Source organism: Amborella trichopoda, chromosome 7 (genome assembly GCF_054954075.1).
Source record: "Amborella trichopoda isolate Santa Cruz 75 chromosome 7, AtrichopodaSantaCruz75HAP2 v2.0, whole genome shotgun sequence".
Classification (NCBI taxonomy): Eukaryota; Viridiplantae; Streptophyta; class Magnoliopsida; order Amborellales; family Amborellaceae; genus Amborella; species Amborella trichopoda.
Genome location: NC_142342.1, coordinates 42,179,208 through 42,189,540, shown reverse-complemented (window position 1 = coordinate 42,189,540; position 10,333 = coordinate 42,179,208). Strand labels below are relative to the sequence as shown.

The following is a 10,333-nucleotide window of genomic DNA, read 5'->3' as shown; positions in this document are numbered from 1 at the left end:
TTTTTTTAGATGTTTTTCTCTCTCTATTCTCTAAGGATCTAGATCTACCCATAGAATCTCTCTCTCTCTCTCTCTCACCTTCCCACACAAAGATAAGGCCTCTGTCTCTCTCTCTCTGACCATCCAACACAAAGATAAGGCTTAAGAAGAGTTAGGGCTTCTCTCCCACATTTCTCTCTCCTCTTCTTCTTGAAGGAACTCTCTCTTCTAATGAAGAGGTATATGCATAAAGAAGAAGTAAACCAACAAATGTCTCTTAATAAATAGAAAGAGGCATTGACCTCTAAACTCTGCCTCTGTGTTGGAGAGAGAGAATTTTAGGTTTTATAACCAAGAGTTTGAATGGAATGGCAACCCTTCCCTTTCTTAAATATTGGAATGAATGGCAAATCTCTTTTCAGTGTTTCAGGAAATGTTACAAAGAAAGGTTTGTTTAGACATGCAGGAAAAATATCACCATCCAGTGGCTACCTATCTTCATAAACAATCTTATACTAAGTCGAGCTGCTTTGATGTGATGATCTATGAACACGTACCAGCAAAAAGCACAAGAACTTACAAAAATATTTTGAAATTCTTATTCCTAGAAAAGACAATAAGAAATTTCAGTCCCTCGTACTCAAACGTGCATTTGGACCATGAAAAACCGAAGGGAAACGTGCATTTCAGAAGTATTTTAATTATTTTATTTTATTGGAAATATTGTTCTTTATATTTTTTTTATAGGTGTGAGTTTAAGAGAGGAGTGGGCACCCTCAAATAATTTTTGTTAAAAAATTGAAAATAAAATAGTGTAAAGACGTGACATTGTAATTGGGGCCATCCCAGCGGTCCATTCAGGATGGACGATTGGATAAAGGGAAGTATATAAGTCTTATGTTGTAGATCAGAAAGCTTGGCCAAAACTAAAAACCTACATTCTAGTAGATGATTTTCTTTTATCTTAGAATGCTATTCTTATGAATTTCAAATTTCTCAGTGCATCTCTCTATCTCTCTCCATGTGAAGAAAAAACTTACACTGAACATATATAACAAAAAGGGTGAGGTTTGTACTTTGTATAAGGTGTCAACCTTATACATCCAAAACAAAGATGGCATGGATATATTGGACAGATAGACTCATCTCCAAACAATACAAACACATGATAAGATTTTATAAACTCATCGTCACTTTCTTTTGCCAAACAAATGTTGCGATCTCATGATCATAATCTCAGAGATGAAGATCATGACCTTAAGGGTTGCATTCCCTTTTAATGGCTAGAACATAGAACCATCCTCCAGATCCAATCCCCAACCCCAAGCCCACACTCATCCAAAACTATGGGACCTCTAGTGGCCCACTACTCAAATCCCAACATTGTTAAATCTTGGCACTAGCTCATAACCATCACACTTGTTGGGAAGAGGAGGACCACAAAGATCTTGGTTTCCACAATATGTTGAGACATTGAATGTGATCATGTGGCCACCATAAGGAATTCCTACAGACAAATTGTTGTAGGACAAGTTCGATGCCACCACGGAATTTAATGATGACATGCTAAGAAGAATGCCACCAAAAAGTAGATTTGTTTGAGACGTCCATTGATTCTAGCTTTGCAATTGATTAATCTTTTGAGGGATCTTCCTAATCATTTGGTTTTCGCTAGGTTTAACCCATGAAACCCTATTGCTTTGGTCAATGATTCTGGAATACTTTCCGAGAAATTATTTATTGAAAGATCTATGCATGTCACACGAGAAAGAAAGTTGATGTGATCCATTATTGACACTTTCAACTATAACAATGCTCACCACATAGTCGAAGCTCTGATTGCGATCATAATTATAGTTAGCCATCTTCTCAATCGTAGTTATTGTTGTGAAGTTTCTGAAAATGTCAGGAATAGTGCTTAAAAGGCAATTTTCAGCAGCATCTAAAACTTGAAGAGAGAACAGAACTGGTCCCCGTGAGATTGTTAGTTCTCGGACAAAGAACATGAACTGAGGTAAGACATCGGCCGATCCATGACGTGATATACCCAGACATTTGATTCTCACTAAGATCTATAATCTCTGAGCAGGAATAATTTTTTAATGATGATGGGATCTCGCCAGATAATCGATTGTCTCTCATGAACAATGATCGTAGATCTTTCAAATATCCTAAGGAAGTGGGAATGATCCCATGATTTTTTTTCTAGAAAGATCGATAGAAGACAGATTCCATTTTTGAGAAGGGAGAATCCGGGAATATGATTTGAATCAAGTTGTAGCCACTGAAACTGAAGCTTTTTGAGAAGTGCAATTTCATAGGGGCTATGTCCTCTGACTAAGTTCCTATTGAGATCCAAATAAGTGAGACCTGTCCATTTGGGAAAGAAGTGTACATAGAAACTAGAATTCAACACACAATCGCGGAGTCTCAGATCCTCAAGAGCTCGAAGCTGACCTAATGATTCAGGGATGGACCACCCAATAATGCTCGAAGCTGACTTTTGATTTCATCTTTCATGCAATTGTATTCTCTCTCTGTAATTCTTTTGGACCCATTTCTATGCAGCCAGGGTCTATTAATAAATCTATTTTTGAGATAGATTTTTTAACTTAATTTTTAAGGACACGTTGCAATCAAATTGTGGTTGGTTAATATTAAAAAAATAAAAAAGTAAATAAAATTCGAACGTTAGGCCCAAATTAAAACCAAACTCTGACCAAAAAAATATCAACTTTTGAACTATTACAATGGAACTCAAAAGTCCTACTTTAATATAGAACACCCACACCCCCAACCTTCTCCACCTTCTCTCTCTTTGCATCCGTCATGCATATTGTGCATTATTAAAAGAAATGAAATTCTCTTTATACTTAACTTCCCATGCACCTCTATTTGATTTTAGATCTGATTCCTACAAAATTTTATTTTTATTTTGTTAATTTTATTTTGAGAATTTATTGGTGTTTTTATCTTTATTTTATTAGGATCAATTTTTAGAAATAGGATTAATAGGGATTTTTTTTATAAAGTTATATTTTAAGGAAGTATCTATATTTTTTAGGTGGGGATTTATTTAGAAAGTTGGTCTTTCTTTTGGAGCCTCTTTTTAAAATAAAAAGATATACATATTTTTTCTTTGGAGATATTAGTTAGTACTTGGTAGGTTCCTTCTTTACAAAGAGGTGGCGCCTTTAGATGAATAGAAGCATATAAGATAGTTTTGTTTTATATTATTTTAGTTATTTAGTAGGGAGATATTTTAGGAGGTTTAGAATGCGAGCCCCTTAATTGAAGGAAGCTCAGAAGGATGTGAGATAATGGAAAATCTTATGACAAGGTAGTTATCTTTTATTTATAGAAAGGTAAGGTTTATTTTTTGAAAAGTAACGTGGTACGAGTTGCATTAGTTTTGGAATAAGTAAAAATCTTTTAGAAGATATTTTTTTTTAGTAATTATCTATAAGTTTGTGAAAGCAAAACTCCTTTAAAAAGGAGCACGTGGGTTGTAATAGGATTGATTTTGATTAAATGAAAAAGAAAGTTATTTTGTAGAGAGAGCGAGCTCTTTGTGGTTGTTTTTTCTTCTTCTTTGTTTGTCGGCTTGTGCCGAAATACTTGTATCCACGTGTTTGTTCTTTTTTCTTATGATTTCCTTCATGATTTTTATTTATCTCTCTAAAATGCAATTATGTTTGGGGGATATTGTTCGTCGATAATTTTATACTATGCCATTGAGTCGTCACCCTGATCGACTCGGGTGAGCCTCAAGTGAGAGTCTATGTTTTCAAAAAGAATTTCTTGGTTTTTATAGAATTTTAGTCAAGGAGGTGCAAACAAGATGATGCCAAGTTATCAACTATCACCGTCATATTGGTGTTGGTTTTTTTTTTTCCTTTTTCTTTTTTTTTTCTTTTTTTCAATTTAGTAGGGAAGACGGTTGTTGGTTGTTTTTTTCTTTTTAAATTTTTTTTGGCAATTTAGTAGGGAAGACAAGCTTTTGTCCGTTTTTTTCAAGTAAATTAAGAGTTAGCATTGTGTTAATGTTGGGAATGGAAACACAATGCGGTGACTAGCATGTTTTTCAAGTAAATTAAGAGTTAGCATTGTGTTAATGTTGGGAATGGAAACACAATGTGGTAACTAGCATATGGAAGTGCTACCACCATGACCCCAGTTGCTAGCGGAAACTTGGCCCATGCCCCAGCTGAGTACTTGCCCAAGTCTTATACCAACAGGTTTTTCAAACAAAAAAAAAAATTTTATATATATATATATAAATATTCATGGCCAAAATATTCATGGCCAAAATACTTTCTATGTTTGTTAAGATCCCCAAGTTGGACCTCTAACCAGAGACAACTCGGGCTCGGCAAGGACTTGAGAGCGGATCTATTTGTTTTTTAATAGATCTAGCTTCATATAAGAATTTGATTTTCCCCAATTTCTATCACTTTTAAAATCAATTTGTACTACGGATCTGAGGGATCTTCATATAACGATCTCTCCGATTTGTATCGTAAAAAAAAAGCATTATAAACTTGATACATAAGACTCACTTTTCTCACCACACACATATATTTAAATAGTGGTTTTTACAACCTAACTAACTACAATAACAACCAACTTACAACAATAATTATTTTTTTACAACAATAACTAATAATCACCTATTAGTTCCATAATTTCTTATTGTACAATTATAATTTCCTATTGTACAATAATCACCTATTAGTTCCATAATTTCCTATTGTACAATAATCACCTGCATCACTGAAAATAAAATAAAAACTATTAATCATTTTAATACTCCCCCTTAAAAGTAATTTTCTGAAAGCGAGAAAAAGCTTAGCTATTAAGTGTGATGCGATTATCTCCGTCACTTCTCCAAATTGAAAATCTAGCCCTTTGACAGGTCAAAGATTCTTGTGAAATAAGAAGATTCTCAAATGCCACCAAGGATGGCTGTATAACCTACCCTTAACTAGAAGTAATATAGGGAATATACTCCCTCTTTAACCCATAAATGATGTGTCACTTCATTCGTGGCACCGAAATGAATTCTTCCAGATCAAGAATAGAGATCTCCGAACAAGTATTCTTGCTACAAAGATCAGTTAGCCAAAACTCTCATTCGAATCTATCTTTTTTTAAGAAAAACTAATCGATCTTCTTCACCAAAGGAGTCAAAAAATATCATCACCACCCTTGTCTGATACCATGTGGAGAAAGACGCACACTACAATACCGAAACAATATCCTTTTTACTTAGTTTAACAATATCACATTAGCCGAAGACTCACCATTTAAAGAGATAAAAGATGAATAATAAAGGTGAGTTCGAAGAAAAAAAGATACTCAAAAACATGAAACTCACTCTACCACCACACACTCTTTAAATTTGATACATGAAACTCACTCTACATGAAACTCACTCTACCACCACACACTCTTTAAATAGGGTTTTTACAAACAAATTTACTATAATAACAACTGTCATAATAATAATTACTAACGACGTATTAGTTCCATGACTTTCCATTAATTATAAATATAACCTTACTACATCACTCGAAATACAATAAAAAAAAACAATGCTAATATGAATTCTAGAAAATACATTTCAATAGTTTAAACACTTTCAATTGGTAACTCCTAAAATGGCAATAAAAATAAGGTATTTACTAGTTCATCCTCAAGATAATACTCATTCCATGTTGAAATTTTGAGGCTTTCCCTGCCCCACCAGCCCATGTCCTGCGGCGTATGATGCATGTCACATATCAAACTTGTCAAAGTATAATGGGACATCATGGCTGTTACATCTGAGCTCAGCAAAGCAATAATGTAACAATTATGAATCTGCTATGACTCCAACTGCACAGCGAGAGAGAGAAAGAGTGTGTGTGTTTTGCCATTGATTCAAAAGAGAGAGTTTTGCCATTGATTCAAATTGAAGAGTTTAGAGAGTAAAGCTTCCAAATGTTTTGAAAACTCTCTCTCTCTCTTTCCACACCAATGCTTAAAAGATATTAAACTAAACAAGTTTCACATAAGAATTACACTCAAAACAGAAATTGCATGAGCATATCGGATAGCAAGCTTACCTCCAAACAAACATGCAGGCAGGCGATAAAATTTCACGCCCAATACTGTTGCTATTCATATCTGCACTCTCTAATCTTCATCAACTGGTTTTATAAAATCATCGATGCTTTCTTTTTCCAAACAAACGTTGCAATCTTGTGATCAAAGTCTCAGCTATGAGGTCCATTACCATGAGGACTGCATTTTTCCATTTCCTTTTAATTGCTAGAACTGAGAACAAACATCCGAATCCCATTCGAAACCCCATGCTCATGCTCATGCTCATGCCCATCCAAAACGATGGAAATGGCGAACTACTTCTCAAATGCCCTTCACCATTCAATATTGGAACTTTGTTATCACCATCGCACTTTTTAGGAAGAGGAGGACGGACCACAAAGATCTTGATTTCCATAATATGAAGAAGCCTCATATGGCCAGAATATGGAATTGGTCCTGAAAAATTGTTGTAGGACAAGTTCAAAGCTCCCAAAGATGCCACATCTGGCATGCTCATAGGAATGCCACCGGAAAGGAGACTGTTTGATAGATCCATCGACTCTAACTCTCTCAATCTATTAATATTCAGAGGAATCTCCCGGATCAAGTGGTTTCTGGATAAATTCAACACGCGCAAGCCAATCAGCTTCGTCAGTGATTCAGGAATCTTTACTGTGAGACTATTGCTTGAAAGGACTATGCAAGTTACAAGAAAAAGAAACTTGGTGTAATCTCTCAATGCCCCTTTTTCAACTATATCAATTCTTGAATAGTCGAAGGGGGCATAGTGATCATAGGTGGAGTAAGACATCTTCTCTGTAATTGTCATTGCAGCGAAGTTTCTGAAAATGTCAGGGATATCACCCGAAATGTAAGTTTCCCGCTGCATCGAAAACTTGAAGAGAGTTTAGAATTGACATAGTCTTAGGAATTGTCCCTTCAAGCTTGTTCGATCTTAGACAAATAAAGAGAAGCGAGGTGAGATTTTTGTCAATCCATGATGTATTCTTTCTCAGGCGTAATGATATAAGATCATTCAAATTTCCCAAGGTTGCAGGAATATGACCCATGAATTTATTTGTAGAAAGATCTAGAACTTGCAAGCTTGTCATGTCTCCTATGGAGGTAGGAATTGTTCCTGAAATACTGTTATTAGAAGCACTCAAGAAAGACAGTATTGGCATCACTTCTCCAATGTTCTCTGGAATACAACCAGAAAATTGATTGTTCGAGACATCCAAGTGTTCCAAACTAGAAAGCTTGACATTACCATGGCATTTATTCTCAGTTTCCACTCGGAATGTCATTGTGCTAACAAACACAATGTTCCAAGAATCTCCGCACTAATTTTATGCCTTCACAAATCTGTTGTCGTAGATCAGTCGAAGAACTGTCCATTGTTTGTCCCAAATCTACCGTAGCATTCCCGGAAGAGTTACCATAGCTATAAAATACTTTTAAGGCCCTTGGTATAAGAACTATTGCATATTAAGGGGCCATGAAATCTATTTGAACTCAAGTCCAAGTACCATAAGTTCACAATGTTCCATGTCTCTGGAGGAAGCAGTCCCATGAAAGAGTTAACGGATAGGTCCAAAACACGAACCATGGAAAGTTTTTCGATACTGGAAGGGATGGAACCTGTGAAATGGTTGGCGGATACATCCATGTATTCAAGCATGGAAAGGTTTCTAACTGAGGTGGGGAGCCAACCAACAAGCCAGTTACTAGAAAGGTCAAGCTTTTTGAGAAGGCTGATTTCAGAGGGGATTGGTCCTATGAGAACTTACTACTGAGGTCCAAATAAGTGATATTAGTCCAATTGGTAAATAAGTGTGCTGGGTTGGTAGAGGTCAATCCACATTTGTGGAGGCTGAGTTCCTCACGAGCCCAAAGTTGCCCAACAGGTCACGGGATGGGTCCGCCAAGTAATGGGTTTTCATCCAGGGAAACTTTTCGGAGGCCTAAGATGAAGCCGATCTCACGAGGAATAGAACCTGTCAGATTGTTCCAATCAAGTCAAAGTTCTCGAAGACTCTCTAGATTTTCAAGTTCAGTAGGAATGGGCCCTTGAAATGAATTCCCACCCAGGTTGAGGAACTGTACATTTTTGAGACCGGAAACCATTTGAATTGGGATTTCACCGGTTAATGCATTTTGTTACAAATCCAAGTATACCAATTTTTTACATTGGAAAACAAAGGTTGGGAAATCTTTTAAGGAGTTGTCATGTAGGGAGAGGTGAACAAGAGACTCCATGCCTGGAAACCTCGACGAGTCAGTAGGGTCCAAGCAATTTCCACCAAGTTCTAAGAATTGTACCTTTTGTAAATCACCCAACTGATAGGGGATGGAGCGGGTGAGGAAGTTTGACAGCAGAGAAACAAAGCGAAGCTCGGTGAGGTTGCCAATCTCCTCAGGCATTGGTCCTGTGAAGTGATTCGCTCCCAGATCCAAGAAACTGAGGTTTGAAAGTGAGCCGATACTCCTTGGGATTTTTCCTTCAAGATCGTTATAGCTGAGATTGAGATGGGTCAAACTAGGCAACATGAAGAAATTCAATTGATTTAGAGTGCCTACCAGAAATTTGAGAGGTTCATCTCAATTGCAATTTGACTCCAATCCAGCTGCAATGGCAGGTCGAGTTGTCAGTTTTAAGAAACCAAGAACCCAAAGAGTGGTATTTTAGAGTGATTTTCCAGTTCAGCAACGCTTCAGCTTCATCCTCTAATTCAACCTTTGAGTAACCAAATGTTTGAATCAAAAGACCTAAATTGAATGGGAAGATGAACATAAGGAATGGAGATCTCAGCACCACTTCCATTCTCATGGCCTGCAAACATTCACAATATTTGCTTGTGCATTTGCTATTACGATTGGATTTCGAATTTATAGATTCCTGGAGGAGGAAGTGTGGAATTTAATAATGGCAATCAAATTGTAGTTGTTTTCTTGGGTGAAATCAACGGTGACTTCAAATTAATCCTTATCAATCTTTTCAATGAGAAATTTACATGTAAGCCACAAGCTTGTGGTTTTTTGTCAAATAATTTTGAGAATACCCTTTCTCTCTTTTCTTTGTGGGACTTCAGTCTTTGAAAGTTGAAAGTAAGCAGCACGGGAAGTCTCATTTCCTGACATGAATTTGCAAGACTTCATATTGTGGAATTGGCAGTGCAGTGTGAAATGCTTGTGCGTGATCCATGGATATAATGTGAAAAGGGAGAAAATGTTGGTGCAAAAAAGAGTTAAAAAATGTTCGCAGCTTGTGTGCTTTATCATTCTAAGTTATTGATGGACAATTGATTTGGTTGAAGAGTAACAATTTTAATATCTTTCATCTTTTTTAGAGCTAATCATCTATCTCTCTAAGCTAATCACTTTCTCATGAGTCCTGACTTTATGGTTAACAAAACATCATTAGAGTAATTGGGTGTGAAATTCATGCTTTTTTGCTGCATGCCAATCTTGAAGTCATGCTTTTCATGGAAATGGGAGTGGGAGTGGGGTTTCCGGACAGCTTTTTATTGATGCTATTAAAAATGAGATGATATATTTGGAACTTTCAAAAAAAATCCTCATCGCATCTTCCATGTGAACTCTTAAATGGATTCACTCTTGTAAGGGAATTGAATGAATTTCTTGTGGCTACGAAGTTAGTTCATTTTAGGAATCAGGCTTGGGGGAAGACGGTAGAGGCTGAGTTTTCATAGCACAACATCTCAAGTTCCATTTCTATGTGACTTATCAAAAAAAAAAAAATTGCAACATCAAGAAAAGAAAAACTAGTAAATGCAATAAAACTCCATCTCCAAAGCTTCTTGTAAAGTAAGAAGATTCTGAAATGCCACCAAGGATGGCTGCATAACCCACCCTTCACTAGGAGTAATACGGGGAATATACTCCCACTTTAACCCATAAATGATGTGTCGCTTCATTCGTGTCTCAAAAATGAGTTCTTCCAGATCAAGAATAGAGATCTCCAAACAAATATTCTTCATACAAAGATCACCTTAAGTTTAATTAAGCTTTCATTTGAATCCATCTTTAAAATAATAACAAAAAAAAGAAAAAAAGAATCGATCTTCTTCACTAAGGTTGTCAAACCAATATCCCCATCCTTATCTGATACCATGTGGAGAAAGACGCATGCTACAATACCGAAACAATTGACTTCTTAATTACTTTAACAACGTCACATTAGCCCAAGACTCACCACCAAAGAGATAGAAAATGAATAACCAATGTGAGCTAGATGAGAAATCTA

General features: G+C 36.2%; 1 protein-coding gene across 1 annotated transcript; it reads right to left on the bottom strand.

The window, feature by feature from the left end:
* Nucleotides 1-6,103: 6,103 nt before the first annotated feature.
* On the bottom strand, nucleotides 6,104-8,896 carry LOC18422900 (uncharacterized). Its single transcript, XM_088871076.1, is given in 6 exon segments — nucleotides 6,104-6,940; nucleotides 6,942-7,377; nucleotides 7,596-7,851; nucleotides 7,992-8,166; nucleotides 8,389-8,642; nucleotides 8,737-8,896. Coding segments are annotated over 6 exon segments (2,037 nt in total). The 3' UTR covers nucleotides 6,104-6,184.
* Nucleotides 8,897-10,333: the final 1,437 nt, after the last annotated feature.